The sequence below is a fragment of the Engystomops pustulosus genome, chromosome 11, assembly GCF_040894005.1.
Source record: "Engystomops pustulosus chromosome 11, aEngPut4.maternal, whole genome shotgun sequence".
Classification (NCBI taxonomy): domain Eukaryota; kingdom Metazoa; phylum Chordata; class Amphibia; order Anura; family Leptodactylidae; genus Engystomops; species Engystomops pustulosus.
This window is the reverse complement of record NC_092421.1, coordinates 40951117-40975022: the sequence shown is the minus strand read 5'-3', so window position 1 is coordinate 40975022 and position 23906 is coordinate 40951117. Positions and strand designations below refer to the sequence as shown.

Genomic DNA, 23906 nt, shown 5'->3' with positions numbered 1-23906 from the left:
AAGTAGGCGTGTTATTTGGAGCGAAGAGTGAAAGTCGTAAAAACTGAGCCCACAAGAACGTGACGCACGTGACGTTTTTTTTCAATTTTTCCACATTTGGAATTTTTTTTCAGCTACGCAGTACACGGCATGTTAAAATAAATAACATCACGGGAAAGTAAAATTTGTTACGCACAAAATAAGCCCTCACACAGGTCTCTACACGGAAAAATGAAAAAGTTATGGATTTTTGAAGTTGGAGAGCGAGAAATCGGCCGAAAAACCCTGCGTCCTTAAGGGGTTAAGGGGAAACAGCAGTTAAGGGCAGTAGAAGGTAAAATAATGGGTGAAGACCCAGTCTGGCCCTGAGGCTCTTCAGAAGGAGAGGTTTATATATAGGGGGAAGTACTGATGCTTTTACATAGATTTATAGTTTTATTACATCTATATACTATATTCTGCATTTTTATGTAATGAGAATATTTTCTGGACCTGATGAAGGCAATGGTGTGTTTCCAAAACATGTTGTCCTACTGTATATCTGCTGATACAAAACTTGTTCCCTGAGCAGCACATCAACACATGGTTAGTTTTTAGTTTTGGATACCAGGAGATGCTGCAGCCAAGATGAGCAGTTCCTCGATTGGGCACTGTACTATACTTTACCTTTTACGGTACACAGTGTGATGATCCATTCTCTCTTCACATGACCAGGATAAGTCATCATGGTGTTCTGGGTCAGGAAAAAAATGGCATTCAAAATAGAGGACTGTGATTCACTGAAATGAACTGTAATATAAAGGAGATCTAGATTCAAATTGTTAGCAGTTGTGGCAATGGGTCAGAGCCCTAATGATAATATAGTCCACAATATAATCTTTCCCTATAAGCAAAGAAACAAACTACTATTCCATGAGTGCTATGGTTTACATGAACTATACTATGCTGCAGACGGTGTGAGATATCAGCCCCGGAGAGCTGTTACCATATGCAACATCCCCCACCGGGGCCTAGCCTTTTCTTAAAGCCTGGAGTCAGCCGGGGCCCGCAGTACCTGAGTGGCTGGCGGTTGCGGCCTAGGAACGCTAGTGTCACGGTGCTTGGTCTGGGGAAGGGGAGGGCTGTCCTACAGCCTGGCAGGTCTCCAGCAGGGTGGTGTTGGCAAGAAATTATGAGGGAGAGGCTGCTATAGCGGTTCTCCCTGGGGCAACCCTTTGGTGTCTAGAGTATGAGTCTCTGTGTGGTGGACAGGGTGCCCGTGATGGTGACAGCCGTAGTAGCAGCGACCTGTCGGAGGCAGACGTTGAACAAAAATAACTTACAGTTCTTTATTGGAACCGACAGGAACATTAGCAATGTGCCTTAACAGGATGGTGGAATGCTGGAGATGTAGTTGGAGGGAGCCACAGGATGTAGATCACCAGCCTGGATGCAAAGGGCGGGCTGGAAGGTAGCTGTGTCCTTGTAGGATGCTTCAGCTTTATCCTGGATTGCTTCAGGTATCACCCTTGAAGGTAGGGTGATACCCCTTTCCTCACTCACTAACTCACTATTAGCTCCACTCTTCAGGCAGGGAGCTGGGCTCACCTGCTCTTGGTCTGGTGTGCTGGCTGCACAGACTTGCTTAGCTGAACTGAGCTGTGTCAGCTCTAGCCTAAGACTGACTTCACTGGATTCATTCCAGTCTTCTTCTGCTTCTAGAAGTTTCCTGACCAGGGGTTTTGTTACTCCCACTGGTCAGGTGGTGGCTACTCCTCCAAGTGTAACACATGTGATTGGCTGACACATATGACATCACACAAAACACTTAACTCCTGCCTTACCAGGCAGGTTCTACCACTGCAGTGTTCCCCTGTGTTATCTAGGGACTATGTGGTGACATGCTATGGGGCCATCAGACCCTACACAGGCTGCAAGCTACATGGTGGGACGTATTCGCAAACACAGCTCTGCCTTGCATCGGCGAGGGCGTTGCACATATATGTGTATAAATGTTGTCATCAACAGCAAGACTGGGAAGAATGCATTTATATTTTAGGATTAAGTCCAAATCCAGCTACAATACTGAAATATAAATGCATTTTTCAAAGCCTTACACAGCTCTCCAGGACTAGTGCCTAACACAGTCTACAGCTCTCTATGGTCACAAGTAGTGAGAGATTCCTTTGAATCACCTATATGATCTCCAGTATTTTAAATTTCCATTCAATATTTTGTTTCCATTCATAAATCATTTCCACTTCATAAACCTGGCATCTTATCATGTAGTTTACATAATTAACTTTCCCTTCTTGGTATTTGAATTTCATATTTGAGGAGTGTATAAAGCTCTGGTAAAGAGGTATGTTTGGTAAGAGTATGGTGGTCTTATAAAGGTAATATGATGTGATATTATGTGCCCTTTAGCACAGGGCTAGTATAAACCAACTGTAATTGTAGATGATGCAAGAATGGTTTTCTTCATCACTGACCATCACCCTGATGTATTGTCAAATATGTCCTGCCAGCCTGAACACTGCTACGGGTATCAGATGTTGTCTTCTAGCACAGCAAGGCTATGGTAGAGGAGGCTGGAAAACTCAGATAACCAGCAGCCAGATCTTCTGTAAGGATTCAGCAGGAGGTAGCAGCAGGGTAGGGCGAGTGTGTACAACACTCTGGTTCAAGGCCTCATAATGTATTTCGTTTCTGTTCTTCCTAGTATCTATTCACAACACCCACTGATCTAATTATTGATGACCTATCAATTTATTTTAATTTATTTATTCTCCTGCCTTTACTGGTGCTTTGGGAAATCGACTACTCTGCTCACAATAAATCCTGCCCCTGCAATTCCCTCTTTTGGTAATCAATAATCAGTCACATATTGCCAGTACTATGAAGTGCAGATAAAGGCCCTGTTACTGATGCTACATTGATGCCCGGGAATTCCAAGATACAACTGTGTGTTTGTAGCACTGTTATGCTTCATACAGCATTGTACTGCAGTATTAGGATAAGCCTAAGTGATCTAGGGCAGGTGTTAGGGGGGCGGCAAACTGGACATTTGTGGGCAGAGGATGTATTCCTCTTTTAATACGCCTTGGTTGAACTCCTGAGAGAAGTTGCTTATCATCTATATATCTATCATCCAGGGGTGGACCCGCCATCAAAACCTCAAGGGAAATTCTGGTTGGGCTGACTGTGTTGGGCTGATGTGGGGCTGGTCTGGTGTCTGATGTAAGCCAGCTTATACTTAGGTAAAATAAAAATAATAAACTATGTACTTTCTCCAGTGCTGCCGGCAGCATGAGCTGACAACCGGACTGGGGGGGGGGGGAGGCCTGGATGCCTGTATACGGGGGGGGGGGGGGGGCTGGCTGCCTGTTTATTGGGGGGGGGGCTGACTGGCTGCATACTCGGGGGGCTGGCAGGCTGCATACTGGGGGGGCTGGCAGGCTGTATATTGGGGGGGGGGCAGGCAGGCTGTACAGTGGTACAGTGGGGGGAGCTGGCAGACTGTATACCGGAGCGGGCTGCCTGGCAGGCAGTATACTGGGGAAGGGGGACTGTCAGGCTGTATACTGGGGGGACTGGCTGGCTTGGCTATATACTTTTCCATCTCAGAAATTTCTGCACCAACTAAAAAAAGCAGCACTAAAAATCTGTAGAAATGCACAGTATAAACACAATCTTGTAGCTCACATATTACATCTTTCAACCCCAAGATTTATTTTTTTATTTTTTTTGCATGGCATTAAGGCATGAAAAAGTGGCAATTCCTGGCGTCAGTGTAAAATTCCGGAGTGTGGGCAGGGGCTCTCCAAGCAGACACTACATGATTGGTAGACAATGACAATGTGGTTAGATTATCACGGTCCAGGTTTATATACACTTTTATTTACCTTCTGAACATTGTACTAGTATCTGACACCTAAAAAGAAAGATGAGACAGATCACAGATGAGAGATGATGAGATCCACAAGATGCATAGAACACACAATTACATTCTCAGCTTTGCTATCTCAGCCATAACATACACTGTCAGCACTGCTGTGCCTCCCTCTCCTGGATAAAGACGTTGGGGCACATTTACTTACCCGGTCCCTGCTGTCTGCCAAAAATGAACTTTGCCGCGATTCACAGAGATTGTGCGCCCGATTTCCTGCATCTGTCGCTTCCCCCACTCAGGTCCGCCGGAGTTCACCTTCTTCTTCCTGCTGTATGTAAGTGCATGTTTTGTGACAATTTTAAAGTTAAATCCTGCACGATTTCTGTTGCATGAAAACCGGCGTGATCGTGCGACACAATCCTATTTTAACCCCTTCCTGATTGTAATGAATGAGGAGGAAAATCCCCATATTCTGCTATACAGTAGTATGGCAGTATATGATAGGATCGATCAGACAACCTAGGGTTAAAGTACCCTAGGGAGTCTGAAAAATAAAAGTAAAAATAAAGAAAATGTTAAAAAAAAAAATATAGAATAAAAAAACCAAAAAATTCAAATCATCCCCCTTTCACTAGAACTGATATAAATATTAATAAACAGTAAAAATCATAAACACATTAGGCATCGACACTCCGAAAATGCCCAATCTATCAAAATATAATAATGGTTTTTCACTGCGTTTAACCCCGTAACGAAAAATAGTGCCTAAAGTCAAAAATGGCACTTTTTTGCCATTTTGAAAAATTTATCAAAATCAATAAAAAGTGATCAAAAGTTCGCATAGTCCTAAAAATTATAGCCACCACCTGCAGCTCTGTACACCAAAATATGAAAAAGTTATTGCGCCAGAGGACAGGAGGTTTTCATTTTTGTAAATGTATGAAAACATTATAAAACCTATACAAATTTGGTATCCACGTAATCGTACCGACCCAAAGAATAAAGTAGACATGTCATTTGGGGCGCACAGGGAAAGCTGTAAAATCCAAGTCCACAAGTAAACGTTGCAAATTTTCACTGCATTTGGACATTTTTTCCCGCTTCCAAGTACACGGCATGGAATATTAAATACCGTCACTGTGAAGTGCAATTTGTTACGCAGAAAATAAGCTGTCACAGAGCTCTTTATGTGGAAAAATTAAAAAGTTATAGATTTTTGAAGGTGGTGAGTGAAAAATGGAAGTGAAAAAACAAAAAAGGGCAAGGTCGTTTTGGTCGCACCTGTCCCAGCCGTGCGAAACCCGAAAACGACAGAATATCTGAAGAAAGTGCGGTCCACGGACCCTCAGTAAATAACCTCACTATCTATCTGTAGCTTGTATAGTATGTCTTCTCCCTCTGCTGTTGCATGCTGGCAGGAAATATCTCTGTAAGTATGTAAGCTTTTCTTAAAATGCAGGGGGAGGGGCAGATGCAGAGAGGAGCTCACTGCAGCATTATACAGTAGAACAATCTGTCCTGTCCAACCCTAGACTTCTGGTTTACGGTCAGATCCCAGGGCAGCCAAAATTGTATACAACAGGACTAATAGAGACAGGTTGGAATTACAGGCGGTCCCCTACTTAAGGACACCCGACTTACAGACAACCCATAGTTACAGACGGACCCCTCTGCCCCCTGTGACCTCTGGTGAAGCTCTCTGGATGCTTTACTATAGTCCCAGACTGCAATGGTCAGCTGTAAGGTGTCTGTAATGAAGCTTTATTGATAATTCTTGGTCCAATTATACCAAAAATTTTGAAACTCCAATTGTCACTGGGGCAAAAGAAAAAAAATTGTCTAGAACTTCCATTATAAAATATACAGTTTCGACTTACATACAAATTCAACTTAAGAACAAACCTCCAGACCCTATCTTGTATGTAACCCGGGGACTGCCTGTATATATGTGAAATACAGAATTTTTATTAATAACAGTGAATTAGAGAATGTGTTAATTTGTTATCCTGAGAAATTTGACTTCATGGGAATACCCCATTAAATATTCACTCCGGAAGTACAATATGTCACACAAAAAATTAGCCCTTATACAGCTCTGTTAATGGAAACATATTAGAGTTATGGCTTTTGAAACAAAAGGACCAAAAAATGGAAACGCAAAAACAGAAAAGGCAAGGAGTTAAGTGCTGCAGATCATAAATCCACAGTGGAAAGTTATTATCATAGTGGGGGTTTTTTTACCCACAATGTGTGTATTTTCACAAATCCCATAAACTATACTGCTGCAGATTTACCACAGGAAAATGGTGCTCAACCAATCTCCGTGGTAATACGCAATGTGCACATGTACCCTTTTTCAGGTGAACTATCAAGTAGCAGATATTTGGGCAGATTTACTTACTTGGTCTTGTTGCGATCCAGTGGCGCATTCTCAGTCGAGGATTGGGGTCTTGCGCCAGATGTCCACCAGGTGTCGCTGCTGCGCTGAAGTCCGCTGGAGTTCACTATCCTATTCCTGGTGCAGGTAAGCGCGTGTCAAGCGACACATTTTTTTTTTTTAATCCCCGGTTTTTCCTACTTTGTCAGGTTTTCTGACGGCCATGCCCCCGATTTCGGTCGCTTGCATGCCTGCGCCGATGCGCCACAATCCGATCATGTGCGCCAAAAACCCGGGGCAATTCAGGGAAAGACGTCGCAAATCGGAAATATTCGGGAAACCCGCCGTAAAAGTAGCGATTCGGGCCTTTAGTAAATAACCCCCTTTGTTTCAACATTTTTGGAGACTTTTCCAAGCACTCGACTGCTTTTTGACAAAAGAACCAATTTCAGCTGAACAGAAATTATTTTCATTCATCCATAAAGTGGTTTTACCACAATGACAAAACTCTAAAATATACTTAGCTTTTCAAAAAAAATACAGCATTTCACAGATATAATTCCAACCTGCCTCTATCAGTGCTGCTGTTGTATATTTTGGGTGTCTGTGGAGATGACCATAAACTTTCTGGTTAGGTGAGCTGAGTGTATAATTGTGCCTTATATCCATCTAATGACTATGGTCTCATCTCCAGTGGCGTAACTAGGAGAGGCAGGGCCCCATAGCAGATTTCTGAATGGGACCCCCTTCTCCTGAAGGTGCATTCACAGGTGGCGTTCTGATATATGCTTCTAAAACGCATGTGTTTTTATGTGACTATGCGTTTTCCAGCTTTAAAGCGTTTTTATTCATTGCTGAAGTGTAAGCAATGTGTCCTAATGTTAACACAACTGATTACATATCCGGCAATGAAGGAAAACACTTTCAAAGCAGGAAAATGCTTAGTAACATGAAGACACATTAACTTTTTAGCACATGTCAGAACGTATGTGGCAGGACACCATGTGTTAAAGTACCTTTAAAAAATATATACATATTTGCACACACACATATTTATACAATCACACTCATTAATACGCTCATACATACACGCATTTATATACTTACATACACACACATAAAGTTCTACACTCGTACCCACACCTTTATATACTCTTACATATGTACATACAACATACAGATATAAACTCATACGCACACATAAATGTACTCACATTTATACACTAACACATACCGTATATACACACACATATATACAGTTTTCTGGCGTAGAAGCAGTGGATTAATCACAATCTCTTGCGCAGTGCAAGAATTTGCAATTAAAATCGTTATTACACCACCTCCACACCATGTGGAGGGGGCGTAGAGGGGTGCGGTGGCTGGAGGAGAGGGTGGGCACATGATTGCAGGTTTTTGCTGCCCGCCAGCAGCAGGAAAAGGAGATGTCCGGGGGTGGCCAGTGGAGAAGATGCCTAGCAGGGGCCCAAGGACCCGCTGCCCGCTGACAGCCAGAGGAGGTGATACCTGGTGATGGCCTGAGGATAAACTGCTCGCCGACTGCCAGAAGAGAAGCTGCCCGGTGGTGGCCCGAGGATGAGCTGCCCGGTGGTGGCCCGATGACGAGCTGCCCGGCGGCAGCCCGAAGCGGATCTGCCCTGCGGTGGCCCGAAGATGAGTTGCGTGGCAGCCGGCAGAGGAGTTGCATTGGGGGTCAGCATCGGGGGTCAGCCCAGTGGCAAGAAGGTGAAGTGCACACTGTGCAAGCGCTAGGTCAGGGATGTTCAGAGAGGGTATTCATAGGAGGACAGGCCCTAAGCAGTGCGAGCCCCATAGCAGCCGCTGCTCATCCACTGCTCATCTCTATTTTTCTATTTGTCAGACATTAGTAGAATGTTCAGAAGTTAAATAAAAGTGCAGCTAAACCATGTAGCATGATAATCTAAGCACATTGTCAGTACACGGCATCTCATGAGCATAGCACAGAGAAATCAGGGCATGTCTGCTCAGCTAGTGCCCACCCACACAGCTGAATCTTATAGTGAGCAGCTAATGCAGTGATAAAAGCAAAAAGCAGCAATAAAACTGAGTAAAATTGCAAAGTAAGGGGTTAAAAGTTATCTTTATCCTGTAAGCATCACTTGAGGATTAATATTGAGGACTTTCTTTCATGGAATAAACCCTTTAAACTTTGTGGTGTCTTGCTGAAAGTGAAATTGGTATTTAAGTGAGAGTACAGAAGAGACTATAGGCGTACTTCAGGGAGAGATTTCTGGGTTACCGAGCTTTCCTTGACTACACAATTGGTTACACATTGATAAATTATATTTAGGGATGGCAAAAGTTGGATACATATATCTAAATAAATCCCTTTCATCTCTTCCAAGCTGAGCATAGTCAGGCAGATTTGCCTCTCACGGCCCTTAGAAATGGAATAAAAACCATATGAAAGTGTAATAGAGATATATATACAAATTATAAAATAAATAGAGTGGGTAAGTTGACTGTTACACCATCTATTCTCCCTCTTTGCAACAAAATTTTCCGGGATCTGGTAAAGCTGGGTAATTAGCACACGTGGTGTTCTACAGCATTTTTTGTAAAATTGGCAGGAAAGGTTTTACACAAAATGCTGCCAAAAAGCAATGGACCATGAGATTAATGAAAACAACATGTAGTGTAACCCATACATATAATTCACAAACATAAGTGAATTCCTTTGGGATTGCTTCAGCAGTGAACAGTTAAAGGGGTTGTCCACTTTCAGCAAATAATTGATATTATTTGTGTAATGAGAAGTTATACAATTTTCCAATATACTTTCTGTATCAATTGCTCACTGTTTTCTAGATCTTTGCTTGCTTTGCTGCTATAGAAAGTTTCTTTGTTTACTTCCAGTGGATATAATTTGTCCATGGTGATGTGATATAGACATGCACGAGCCCTTACTATCACACATCTCCTATTACTCTCAGTGATACTAATGGTTCGTGCACTGTATGTCCATCACATCAACATGGACAGATTATATCCACTGGAAGTAAATAGAGAAGCTTATTATAGCAGGACAGCAAGCAGAGATCTAGAAAACCATGCGGAATTGACACAGAAAGCATATTGAAAAATTGTATAACTTCTCATTACACAAATAATATCAATTATTTACTGAAAGTGACCAACCCCTTTAACCCTTTTACCTAGACTTAAAGTTTAATGCCACAGCTGATAGGAGCCAAACTGCAGATGAATAGATTCTGTTTTGCTATGGAATATACAGTATAGAAAACTGAAAGAGCATCTCTGGTTATAAAATAACAGAGAAAAAAAATTCTCTCTTTTCTCTGTTTTTGCCATAAATTGTCCCACATGTAGACTAAAAAAAAAGGATTGGTTTAGTAGAACTCTCTTTATCAATCTCACGGAATGGGGGTTGGCAGTGTGGAAGAGAAAAGGTTAACATTCTACATGACAAAGAAAGAATACTCCAACCCAGAAAACAAGTGTCTAGAGCAAGGGATTACCTCTCCTATGTATGATGCTGAAGAAAACAGGATAAGGGGAGGGTCAACTGTTAGTAATTGGTTAAGGTTCTTCCATGTGTTAAATTAGCATAAGGAGACGCCGCTCCCAAAGTAGCCACTTGGGGGCCAAAGCTAACTGTGCGTCACAGCCTTCAGTAGAAAGAAAGTATAGGAATCAAGAAGCATGCAACTCAATCTGTGCCAATGGCATCACAAAAAGGAAGGATGGATGTTGCTTGGGTGAAGTGGATACCTCTCCAATGGTTCAATCACAGCGAGATATGAAGCTCAAATCAAGAAGCAGCAGCCAGCACTAATTAAGATCTTCTCCTGTATGGATGAGGCTGCGCTCCTCTGCTCACTTGCTCAGCATTCAGAATCTGCTGTGAGGATGCATCTCGTGGACTGCAATTGATTTAAGAGCACACCACAAAGTAAGTGTTTTCTCCTCATTTCCTAGCACACATCCTAATATACAGGGGTCTAGATTTGCAGAATGCGATGAAGATCTTAACTCCAAATATTCATTTAGAATTACATCTACAAAAAGTTAGAACTTATTTATGACCTATGTATAATTTTGAATAGAAGAGTGATGTAGATGCATGGATTTTCCGGCTTTTGTCTGACTTATCTTTTTGGCTGACTTCCAGCTAACTTATCAAGCGTTACACAATATATATGTCATATACATTATAAATACCTTTATCCATTCTTTTTTTTACAGCACCTTAGAGTAACACCCTGTTCATGGACCATCTGATCTCCTGAATGCTCCCTTTAGGCTCCAAGCTGTTCTCCTGAGACTTGTTGTGCTACGTGAGAAAGGACTGCCTGGATTTTCTGCTGTTTGAGCTTTACCTGTGAGAGTTAAAAACATGGCTTCAGAGAATACACCAGGGACAGCCAAGTCCGCCGTGGAGAAACTATCCAATGCCATGGGTGAAAGAACTAAACAAATTGGCTCAGCCATGAAAGAAGCCCCCCATCAGAGGAGACTTATCCTGTTCATTGTCTGTGTGGCACTTTTCCTTGATAATATGCTTTACATGGTGATCGTGCCCATCATACCAGACTATATACAAAGTATGAGACTAAATAGTGAAAAACACTTTAGTGAAATAAATTCTAGTTCTTACTCCAATAAATCGATCATCAGACCCCCCTACCCAACAGAGAATGAAGACATCAAAATAGGAGTGTTGTTTGCTTCCAAAGCTATCCTACAGCTGCTCGTCAACCCTCTAAGTGGTACTTTTATAGACAGGGTTGGCTATGACATTCCTCTATTCATTGGACTCATTGTTATGTTCCTTTCGACTGTTATATTTGCATTTGCAGAGAATTATGCTACGCTCTTTGTAGCAAGAAGCCTACAAGGTTTGGGATCTGCCTTTGCAGACACTTCTGGGATCGCTATGATCGCAGACAAGTACACAGAGGAAGCAGAGAGAAGTAAAGCCTTGGGCATAGCCTTAGCATTTATCTCATTTGGGAGCTTGGTTGCACCACCTTTTGGAGGCATATTATACCAATTTGCGGGTAAAAGAGTACCATTCCTTATTCTAGCTTGTATTTCCCTCATTGATGGTGTGCTCTTATTAGTAGTCATAAAACCCTTTGCTAATCGGACTAGAGAAAACATGCCGGTGGGCACACCCATTCACAGACTAATGATTGACCCATATATTGCAGTCGTAGCTGGAGCACTAACCACCTGTAACATTCCTTTGGCATTTTTGGAGCCCACCATAGCAAACTGGATGAAAACAACTATGGGAGCCTCTGAGTGGCAAATGGGTCTTACTTGGCTGCCAGCTTTCTTCCCTCATGTTCTAGGCGTTTATATCACTGTAAAGCTTGCAGCCAATTACCCTCAATATCAATGGTTCTATGGTGCTATAGGAATGGTTATAATTGGTGCCAGTTCATGCACAGTACCGGCTTGTAAAAATTTTGAGCAGCTTATCATTCCCTTGTGTGGTTTATGCTTTGGTATTGCCTTGGTAGACACTGCACTGTTGCCCACTCTCGCCTTACTTGTAGATCTACGCCATGTCTCTGTGTATGGAAGTGTCTATGCTATTGCAGATATATCTTACTCTGTGGCTTATGCTCTTGGGCCTATAGTTGCCAGCCAGATTGTGCACACTACGGGTTTCACTCAGTTGAACCTTGGTATGGGCCTCGCCAATGTTCTCTATGCCCCTGCTCTTTTGTTCCTCAGAAACGTGTGCCAAATGAAGCCATCCCACTCAGAGAGAAACATCTTGCTTGATGAGGGACCTAAGGGCTTGTATGATACCATTAAAATGGAAGAGCGCAGGGCTAAGTCCAACAAGGGCTTACATAAAAGGGAAAATATACAGGACAATTCTATGGAAAATTACAACGGAGCCCAAACAGGTAAATACATGTCTGACGAGGAATCCTCTGAATACGAGTATAGCTAGACAATGCTAATGGGGATGACACTACAGAATCAGCCATATCTTTATGCACCAACATGTCATTCATAACTTGTACTTTTCATACTCAAAATTTACTATGCTTTTTTTTTCCCTTAACATTTGATACTGTCATAACGTTAAAGTCAATCATACTAGCTAGTAATATACACCACTCCAAGAGAAGACTAGGTGCAGTATTGTGGAACTGTTTAACTGTCTATTTTTAAAGCCAATATTGTGTGAAATACTGTATATCTGTACAAAAAAAGATAAGCTATATAAAATAATACTGTGGCATATTCAGGGAAATAAAGTTGCTAAATATTGTAAATCTCTCTAGTTTGTGACTTCATTGTATTAACCCCTTCTCTATAAATCTCTATTCCTAACGCACAGTGAAAATAAATTATTGATATGAAAGAGAGAAATTACATTAAGTGCATATTTACTATACATCTATGGGAAGGCAGTGCATATATACTAGTTATGAGTATATGGCTAGCTCTTCAACATTTTGAGCTCAGAGCATCATTAGTCTTCCAATTGATGGACCTGCTTCCCAATTCCTGATTACTTTAGAAAATAGGGCTTTTCTATCAATAAATACATAATACAGAGTGTCCATCAAACGTCTTGGAGGATGACGGCTCTCAAGAAGTCTAGAGGAAGCCCATTAATCACGCTCCCACTCGCATACACTTCTCACAATCCAATAGATCATAGACCACTTCTAATAGGAAGAGTCCAAATGTTGAAACGTTTTTCATTCAGAAATCACATAGCAGAAATCACTTATGGCTTCAGATTTTGTCTGACTCATTCATACATTAGTCTTGCCACAGATCCCATTAAAAATGTTTCAGTGATACTTTTTTACAAATTTGATGTACTAGTCTATACTGCCTAGAAGTCTTCTACATAAACTTTGCATGCTGCTCAATAGATCAGTGTTTCTGCATTGCAAACTCGACCCTCTAGTCTGAATTATGTTTTTGTGTAGGGAGCCATCAATGTAAAATAAATTCCATTAAATTACCTATACCTTATTTTGCATGAATCGTAGATATAATAAAAAATTGTTCATCATTGTAACCTTCTTAGCTTTCAATATTTTAAGATTTGTATAATCTGAAATGTATAATCAGAAAAGTTGGACATTTATCCCATCTTTGACTGTAGAGTGACCACACTAGTAATAAGTCTAATAACAATTGGTATAGTAAAGTGACATCATGCCAGTCATCTTCTAGAACTTTTCAAGTGTCTAAGGATATGAATGAAGTTGCTTTCTGGTAGAAGGCAGGTTCTCCAAGCAGGTTTTGTCTCCAACAACTTAAATGTGTACGAATAGGAAAATGAAGGGAGGAGTTATATACCAAGAACACCAAAGGTGGGCAGGAAGAGGTGGCTGGGGGCAGATCTTCCATAACACTAGTGCCTTGGTCCAGATCATGTAATGCTACGGAAAGGCACTGTCTTCTGGGGTTAGGAATTATTCCATGGACAGTGCCACTATCTGCTTGTGGTGGGGACAGCACTAGCACCCTGGACAGCGCCGTCTTCTAGCAGGTGGGGAAATGCTAAGTACCATGGACAGCAGCACAGGCGTCACCATCAGGCTCTCAGCTGCTACTGTCAGTCCACATCTACTTTGTGCTTCTGTGAAGACTTTCTGAAACGGATCAATTGTGTGAAGAAGGTAAGCGCTTGCATTACTTAATTGTAACATTTTATACTGTAAGGCTTTTAAAGTTTGAATAATCTGGAGTCTTGTCGCCTTCGTATTGTATGAAATGAAATGCTTGGTAAATACAATTGGCACAATTGGAAGCTGTACAATGTTTCAGTGGCTTCAGAATTCCAATACATCTAGCTTTCACTTGAGACAAATAAATATATAATTTTGAGCTTTAGTAGTGATCCTTTTAGATCTATCATATTATGATACGGTTACTAAAACAAAGCACACGATCCTCACTATAATAGCCAATGTACAGAAATATAAATGCAAAGTTGTAAGAGTTAAAGAATCCTCTTAACAGTTTAATAGACAGAGAAAACTTTGGGTCTGAACACTGAGTATCCAATTGATGCTTTCTGTGGTTTCCTTAATAATTAATGAAGCCGGTGAGATCTCATCAGCAACCTTATCTACTCATCATTGCTATTTAGTACACTGCACAGCTTTGCAATACTTGTACACTGTAGCGAGCACAGACAAATAACCAGGAAAATCATCAGGAACACAAGCTGCAATTTGTAGTAATGAAATTATGTAAGTAAGTGAGTTACACTGCGGCAATGTATTTTTCATTTCTCTATAGACAGAATCTACATCTTGCCAGAGATTTCACTTCAAGCCGTATACTGTAAAAGTCAGTCCTTTTGAAAAACTCAGATCCTATCTTTTAACAATACTTTCCTTTGAATTTGTAGCAACCTGGCCAGCTATGTAGATGTAGATCATTCACTTGTTGAAAACCTACAATTATGAGGAAACTTAAAAGATTTTTATGATGGTGTCAAAAAACTGTCTACGGGAAGTAATAAATATTAAAATCCATCCTATGAGTAGAGTGGATGAAGACACTATATACTGCTTATTATTTCTCTTGTCTACTTGGACCATTGTTGGGTTATAATTCTTGCTGCTATTTGTTTCTGAAGACATTTTATGTGCTATAAATCACTTGTGGCAATCCAGCTCATGTTTATTGTTTTTGGGGGTATTCAGTACCTGACATTTATTTGCATCATGCAGAGTGGTATCCTATAAAGTCGTCTCCATCATCCCTTATTCATTTTGTGCCGTAATTTACGGCTGCATGGTTCACAGTCAGAGAAAATAATGTACATTCAGAGTCTTCATTTGTTTTTGGCTCCACTTATTATTCCAAAAGTAAACTGGAAACAAATTTAAAAAAAAATACTTTTGTAGTAGTAGCCCTGAGGACTCAGTTTGTGGAGTTAAGACAGAACCAGGGCATTAAGGAGAGTGCTAGATATGTGAGGAAATGATATTGAGATGCTAAAAAATATCAATAAAACACATGTTAATGGTTAAGTAGAAGGAAATACCTATCAACCTTATACAATGATCCCTAGCTATGAGGATTAAAGACGCTTTGGCCACAGGGAGATGCATGGCTATGTCTAGTCAGGTAATACAGGTAATTTAGTTAGAATTTATATTCAGAGACCAGACATGTATCGCTCAGCATGATCTGATTATATGTCACAGTCAAGTGAAAGTGATGGTTGGTATTATATAGAGCTACACAAAAGGGTCTAATTCAGTGGTAGGAGGAATCCTCCTAGGACAATTTCTTATGATCTATTAATAAACTGCAAAAGAAGACATTTTATTGTGTGTTCATTAAATCTGTATACACTAATCACCTTTTTACCAAATTCTTGTTCACAGTGATACCTTCACAATGCAAAAGATATAAATTCTTTTTGCCTGTATGGGTGTAACATATTTAGATAAAAAACATGTGACTGGGGACAAACACAAAAACTTACAGCACGAAATGAAGACTGAATAGTTGTCTCATCAAAGACCACCCCTCATAGATAAGATGCTATACCTCAACTTTTGATGGCCGGGCTAAATTGTCGTATTTTAACGTACTGTAATATTTTCATTTCTACAAGCAGCCATCTTTCATTTTAAAGCATATGTACAGAGGTTGAATTAATACAACCCAATTTACACAATGGATGCAGTGATCAAGCACTGACTACAAAAAGTCCATTTTGAATCATTTAGTCCAGTGATGATGTCCTGGCACAGGGGCATGTCACGTCTGGTTCCAATTTCTAATTTCCAAAAACAATTCTTTCAATCTATTATAATTTTAATAATCCTGGCCTGCGAAATGAGTTATAAGAGTTACACTATTACCATTAAGCTATTCAAGATTCTAAGACCCAGTTGACATCTGCATTTGAAGTTCAGTTATTTAGTGGTTGGGTATTAAGATGTATTTAAAAGAAGGGGAAAAGAATTTCCTTTAACTTGATTTTGAATAAAACCATGTTTTCATTTTCCACAATTTTTGCATTCATTCTGCCTGGAAGCTAGACAACATCTTTGTTTCCCCAGAACATTAGTTGGGTCGTTGACTAAAAGAGAACCTCTCACCAGGAAGGTCATTTTTACATGATGATAGGTTCTAATAGCCTGGCTTGTTGAGTTCAAAAATGCCTTTTTAGTGCATCTAAATAATTCTAATATTTTTAATTGTTTCTTTAAAATCCCCTGGCTACCTGCCTGCAGTGTATTGTGAGTCCCAGTGGTGGGCTGGTTCAAATTAGCATTGCTTGCAATGAATGCTGAGGCGAGGTAGTAGGGGAGGGCTGGAGGGAGGTAGTATGGGAGGGGCTGAGGGAGGTGGTTGACAATGAGTGAGGAGGAGGGAGAAGGTATTGGAGAGAAGATGACTAGTACCATTTAAACTGCCCCACCTGGGACTTGCCACACACTGCTAGCAGGGAGCCAGGTGATGTTAAAGAAATGATTAAAAAGTTAATGCAATTATTGAGATGCATGGCAAAGGAATTTTTAATAAACATGCCAGAGTGTATTGGAACCTTTCAGCAGGTAAAAATGACTTTTTGGATGACTGATTCCCTTTATGGTTGTGGCCCAGTTCACAACTTTGCTAGTGACTTTAATTTGTAAAACAATAGTAACAGAAGTCTAAAGGATGCAGTCAAAGGACTTGAACGCATCCCCTAGTCTTCATTTGCACCACTTTCATTGGTGCTACTGTTATTTGAACGGAGAACTGAACAGGAGCTGCAGCTTTATTTTTTCTGTCTCAAATAATGAACAACTAACAGAAGTAATACTAACTGACACTAACGGAACTCATTCCAAGTCCACTGATATCAATGGATATTTTATTGGATCCATTAGACTTCTGTTAGTATTGATCTATAGAAAAGTGGAAGTGTGTATAAGTTTCAATACATTTACTCCTCCTCTTAATACTTAACTCTTAAAAATTAACAAAAGTGACAACCTCAAATCATTCTATTCCATTCGAATCTCAAGGTTGACAGATAGGCGTGGAAAGGAAGTATTTGAATTATTTCAAATATTAGCGCCCATAACGTACTATCCCCACATTAGTCGGTAGAGGACAATAAAACTTTTCTGATACAAGATTTGAGTATTGCAGCTCATGTGTAACAAAAATACAGAATTGATTTTAGCATTGAGCAGCTCACACAAAATGACCTCCAAATCTTAATTACAAACTTTACCCAATTGCGTAGAAGATTCGGCCACATTAGGGTTCAGGACCATTCAAGTAGTTCATGAATTTTTGTTTTTCTGTCCATGTCCAGATGGATTCAGGTGGAATTTACAGTACTATGGGAATAGTGATTATTAAATACAACATAATTGTTCCAATAACATTTTTAAGTTCATTGTTTTTATATAAGTGTTTTCCAACCTAAACCAGAACTTCAGGCTTATATTTATTGATGGACACCAATATCAGTTCTGTAGGGATGCAGACGAGTAACTGCAGCTCAGCTCCAATCCATGTGGGAGATGAGAGGCAGTTACACGGCTTAGCTGTTACACACAGAATAGAGCCATCTGTTTACAGCTTCATTCAATGCCATAAGCCTCATGCATATGATTGTGTTTCCTCAGGTGATACAGTGGATGATTTTGTGGCTGTCTCATGGCTCCATCCATTTCTATTGGCTCATACACACAGCTGATGATTCCTCAGCCCTGTATCCTCAACCCCTGAGAGAAAACTTTTAGCTGTGTTTGTGGTTCTGCTCTCCCATAAAAGTCTATGGGGCTGTGAAAAATAAATGCAGTTTGCACCAGGTTATCAAATTGTTTTGTGCCCTATTCAATTATACGGCGCAAAAAAATTGAGAAAAATTGAGAAAATGTGCATATATAAGCTCCTATTTTTTTGTTGCACTTTTAGTATACTCAGTGCAACACAATTGTGTCAGATTCTAGACCTAAATCTGTCTCAAACTTTAGGTGCACAGTTTTCTAAAGTGTCCGACTAAATGCAACCGCAACACAATTGTGGTGCAAACAGATAATAAATGCATGTGCAAGCTCCAAAGATACTTTTTTATGCAAACATAGACAAATAACTGGCACAATAATATGTCAGTCTTGTCCATTTTTGCAGAGGGTTGCCAGGTAACAAACTCCCGTTTTTTTTATGCAATAAAGGACGACACATAGAATACACAGAGGCCTACACACAGTCCTAAAAAAACAGCAAATTGGGCCATTGGAAAAAACGATGGTGTGCAGGAGGCCTTAGTTTCAGAGATGGAGAAATCCATGTATAGCTGATCACTGTAGCACTGGAAGTTAAACCCCTAACATTTTAATATTGATGAGCTCCACTGGGTATGGAAAGTATTTAGACCCCCAGAAGTTTTTTACTCTGTGTTTTATTGCAGCCAATGGGTAAGATCAATATTGGTCTTTTTTCACTCATTAATGTACACTCAAAAACTGAAAGGTAAGCTTTAGAAGTTATTAAACAAGAAAAATGGAAATATCACATGGTCATAAATATTTAGACCCTTTGTTCAGTATTGAGTAGGAGCACCTTTGGAGCCAGTACAGCCATGAGTCTTCTTGAGAATGATGAGAACAAGTTTTCACACCTATATTTGGGAATACTCTGACATGCTTCTTTGAAGATCCTCTCCAGTTCCCTCAGGTTATATAGTGAACGTTGGTGGAAGACATTTTCAAGTCTCTCCAGAGATACTCAATGGGTTTACGTCAGGGCTCTGGCTGGCCCAGTGAAGAGTGGTCACAGAGCCACTGCTTTGTTATTTTAGCTGTGTGCTTAGGGTCACTGTCTTGTTGAAAGGTGAACCTTCAACCCAGTCTGAGGTCCAGAGCACTCTGTAAGAGGTTTTTGTCCAGGATATCACTGTACTTGCCACATTAATCTTTCCTTTAATTGCAACCAGTCATCCTGTCCCCGCCCCCATGGTATGATGCTGCCACCACCATGTTTCACTGTTGGATTGTATTTGGCAGGTGATGAGCAGTGCCTGGTTTTCTCCACACATACTGCTTAAAATTACCACCAAAAAGTTCAGTCTTTGTCTCATCAGCCCAGAGAATCTTATTTCTCATACTCTGCAAGTCCTACATGTTTTTTTTTGCAAACTGTATGTGGGCTTTCATATGTCTTGCACTGATGAGAGGCTACCATCGGCACACTCTGCCATAAAGTCGCAACTGGTGAAGGCACTGTGATCTTGGGGTTCTTCTCTACCTCTCTCACCAAGGCTCTTCTCCCACGATTGCTTAGTTTGGCTTGATAGCCAGGCCAAGGAAGAGTTGTGGTCATCCCAAACCTCTTCCATTTTAGTCTTATGGAAGCTACTATGCTATTAGGGACCTTGAGTGCTGAAGAAATTATTTTGTAACCTTGGCCAGATCTGTGCCTTGCCACAATTCTGTCTCTGAGCTTCTTGGGCAGTCCCTTAGACCTTATGATTCTTATGGGCCCTGATATGCACTGTGAGGTCTTACATTTACAGGTGTGTGCCTTTAATAATCAAGTCTAATAAATTTCATTAAAAACAGCTGGACTCCAACGCAGGAGTAGAAGCATCTCAAGCAGTATCAGTAGGAAACGGACAGAATTCCATTTAAATATGAGCATCACAAAGGGTCTGAATACTTCTGACCATGTAATATTTCAGTTTTTCTTGTTTAATAAATGAGCATAAATATCTACATTTCAGTTTTTTTCGGTGAAGAAGGGGTCTAGAGTGTACTTTAATGAGCAAAAAAAGAACTTTTTTGATGTTACCAATGAAATGAAGAGTTAAAAATTGTAAAGGGGTCTGAATACTTTCTGTACCCACTGTATCTTATGGATCCCAGGAAACCCATTTAAAAAACTTTCCACTCCCTACTGTCATTCATACCTCAAAGAAGTGCGGTCTAGGGAAAGGTATAGTTTTCTATAACTCTCGTCTACTGCTATAATTGGGGGTAGATTTATGCGAATTCTGGCATAATTTACATATTGAAATAAGCTGCTTAAAACACCTTGCATCTGGTACAACAAAGGGGTCATGATGTCATTAAAAAGGGTTTGCAGTTATTCGGAAATATTGGAACATACTGATAAAGCTAGCAAACACTGCACTGCCATATCCCTACGAACGCTGGACCAAGCTTACAGCAGTCCGGCATATTCATGAGGGGGGCGTTCCAAGGAGGCAGTCACCGCCAGTATATGGTGTGGGCGGGGTGGTCTGGGGGAGAAGCAGAGGAGATGGGAGTGCCTCAAACTGCATACACATGAATACGCCAGACCGCTGTAAGCTTGGTCCAAAGTTCGGAGGGAAATGGCAGTGCAGTGTGGGCTAGCTTTATCGGTATGTTCCGATAAAGCTAGCAGTTTAACGCTACTTTTACTAGGGTAGGGCTAGGGAGCTGCTTACTTTAGTAAGAAGCTCCTAGAGCAGTGATGGCTAACCTATGGCACTGGTGCCAGAGGTGGCACTCAGAGCCCTTTCTGTGGGCACTCAGGCCATCACCAGAGATGACTCCAGGTATCTTCCTGCAGTCCCAGACAGCCCAGGACTTGCTGTGCACAGAGCTATTTTAAAGTGACAGCTCTACCTGGGACTAATTCTGCTTTATTGGTGTCCTCAGGGTGCCGGTATCAATGAAAGCTGTGACAGAGAAGGGAGTATAAATCACAAATTAAATTTCTGTGTTGGCACTTTGCGATAAATAAGCGGCCCTTTGTTGTAGTTTGGGCACTCGGTATCTAAAAGGTTTGCCATCACTGTCCTAGAGGGTTTAGAAACTTGAGAAAACAGAAATATATTTGTATTCATCGGTAATGCGCAGTGCAATATTGGTGCAAAATAAAATCACTGCAAAATATTGTACTTTAAGTCATAAAATAAAGGTTTAGCTATCAATTCAACAGTAAGAATATTCTTTATATTTCCTGTGTGTATTTTTTCCAACAGATTTTACAACCTTGGAGAAAAGTATTGTGTTTATCATAAAAAATGCCTGTATTAAAGAAAGCCACACTTGAAAAATCTGCAAGCAAGGGCAGCGAAGAGACAGAGGTATGACACGTGCATGTTAAAATAATTAGCATTTCTAAAGGACAACTTTATGTTTATATAAGTTTTAATGCTTCAACACTCACCTAAGCTATCCTGTAGTTTAATAGAATTATATCCATGGTATATTGAAGAATTATTTGGTTAGTATACACACAACAGTTGAGCAAAATCTGGATATAGCATACAAGTCTGTTTAGGGATTAAAATTATGTCTTCCATTTGCAGCATCACTCTGTGTATCACATGTTCTGAAGCCGCAGCAGCATAGAAGACATTACGTAGCAGTAATGCACATCCGTAAATATAGCAATGGGATTATCCTCTGGCACAGCTGTGCCTTTCATTCCCCTAAACTAGCAGCTGGAAGTGTTTAATAAAGGCTGTGGACCAGCCGAAAATGGTCACGATTTTTGTTCTATGCAGCAATTAAATTGATTCACCTTGCATCATTACCGGAGTGCCAGAATTTATGGTTTTAAAAAATGTTGTGCACGAATCTTCTCATGTTTTCTATAGACAATTTTGAAACCCTAGGTTTGGTATGTGATGTCCAATACAATTTGCAGTACTTCTGTACTGCACCCCATTCTTAGTGCAGTACTACACCCCATTCTTTGAACTTACATTCAGTCCATCCAGAGGTTCGCATGTGTACACTACTTTCTGTAATTCCAATTTTGTTTCTGTGAAACACACAACATAACATAAAGATCCTGTCCCTCTCACTTAACAACAATTGTCGGTGACTGGTGGGTTGAACAGGAGGCATTGCACAACCAAAGAACAAAATTTATGTCCAATTTTAAATTTTTTGCCACATTCCACATGCCACAGATTGGAGCCAGGAACGTCAAATTTGATCATTTTTTCAGAGCACTGCAACATCTGCTTCATAACCGTATAGCTTGTCCTTCTTGATGTTACAATTTCAATGTTGAGGAGTATAGAAACAGATGCGATAATAACATGATTCAAGCACAGTTTTTTAGATTCAGTAAAACCTCTTAGATCACTTGCAGTGACCCAATCCCTTATTTTGCTGTTCTTCCTGGTGACGTTATCATTTATGCAGCCTTAATATCAGCCCATATAGAGGGATCAGTAAGGTGCAGATACATTTTAAGTAATTCATTAACCATGTGATTCTGCACCAAACAGAATGCTCTCTGCTTATCAATATCCCATCCAGCACTTTTTCTCATGCTTGGTAAACTGACTCAACATAAAGCTATTTCTTCCATTATACATTGAAAACAAGCAGGCAATTTAATGTACCTTTATACAGTATACCTATAAATAACCCCCTCATCCACCCTGTCCAATAAATAAAGTAACAGCATCATCAGCCTCATAATCTGGCTTGTGATGACTCCTAACACTAGTACTTACATACCACAGTCTATTGTGTCTAATGTATTGTGGTGCCTTCTGCCAGCTAAATAATTGTTATAAGAGTCTAAATGCCAAACCTCTGTATGATTGATATATACTCTACAATGTAAAATATTATAAAAAAGAAGGCTCCTGGTTCACACACTACTGATATTTTCCAGTATGCTCTTTACAGATGCTGTTTAGCAATACAATTATAAAAAAAAACATGAAAGGAAGCCTATCATAAGGAATCTACCTATTAAGGTAGATCTGTTGGTAGGTTCTTCCTTTTGTGCTCTGGCCTAAACCATTTGTTTTTAACCATATGATATGATATGAACCTAATGTGAATTATCGGTAGAGACTACTGGGGTGTGAAGTAGCCACTCCGGGCTGTGGGAGTAAAGGCTTCTCCATGCTACTGAAGTCTCTGCTGCCCAACCTTGTGTGTCCTTGACGTGCTCCTTATCTAGCTTTAACTTGTGCACAACCAGCTTCTCTGGAGCTCTGCACATGCGCAGCTCTGTATCTTTGAGACATGAACTTGTGCACAACACAAGCAAGATCAGGAGCTCGCCTAGGATGCGCATGGTGGCCGAGGACAGCTCATTAAAGGGGTATTCCCACAAAGACAAGATTCTCATACTAATATAATATACTCAGGATAACAAAATAGCACATTCTCTAGCTCAATCTTATTAACGAAAGTAAAGCATTTCACAGATATAATTTCAACCTGTCTCTATTAGTCCTGGTGTATACAATTTCGGTTGCCCCTGGATCCAACCGTGATTATGGTCAGGTAGGACAGATTCTTCTCATGAATAGCTTCTCTTGTCTGCTTTCTTTCTGTATGCAGCTGTGTCCCTTGCCCCATGGGAGTGGCCAGTGAGGAGTGGTTTCCCCCCACCATCGGGAAACTGCTACATCATGCATCAATTTCAAATTAAAAAAACTTCCATATCCCCATATCTCCTCCCACCAGTTGCCTACCCCCTCAGGACATTATACATGTTTGCACCACTACTCACTGGCCACTCCATGGGACTAGGGGCACAATTCTGCAAACAGAAAGGTAAACTTTAATCTAACTTATCTTTTTTTTCAGAAAAAGACAGTTTTACCATACAAATTCTATGGCAATGTGTACACTATTTTATAGGGACATGTGGGCGCCAGAAACAAGGCTCCTGATGACAGGTTCTTTTTAA

General features: G+C 40.5%; 2 protein-coding genes and 1 long non-coding RNA gene across 3 annotated transcripts in view; 2 read left to right on the top strand and 1 right to left on the bottom strand.

Annotated features, from left to right (window-relative positions):
• Nucleotides 1–687: 687 nt before the first annotated feature.
• On the bottom strand, nucleotides 688–13848 carry LOC140106493 (uncharacterized). Its single transcript, XR_011850792.1, has 3 exons — nucleotides 13784–13848; nucleotides 10449–10606; nucleotides 688–768 (listed from the first exon to the last, which is right to left on the bottom strand). It is a non-coding gene; the product is annotated as an uncharacterized lncRNA (long non-coding RNA).
• On the top strand, nucleotides 9889–12965 carry SLC18A3 (solute carrier family 18 member A3). The gene is made up of 2 exons (XM_072130958.1): nucleotides 9889–10179; nucleotides 10473–12965. The coding sequence occupies exon 2, from the start codon at nucleotides 10624–10626 to the stop codon at nucleotides 12196–12198; it is 1575 nt and encodes a 524-aa protein (XP_071987059.1). The 5' UTR covers nucleotides 9889–10179; nucleotides 10473–10623; the 3' UTR covers nucleotides 12199–12965.
• CHAT (choline O-acetyltransferase) overlaps nucleotides 13631–23906 on the top strand; it is a 92854-nt gene continuing 82578 nt past the window's right edge. The window contains exons 1-2 of the mRNA XM_072130957.1: nucleotides 13631–13894; nucleotides 21217–21321. Of these exons, the coding sequence (XP_071987058.1) occupies nucleotides 21259–21321 (63 nt within the window). The 5' untranslated portion in view covers nucleotides 13631–13894; nucleotides 21217–21258. The remainder of the gene's footprint in view (nucleotides 13895–21216; nucleotides 21322–23906) is intronic.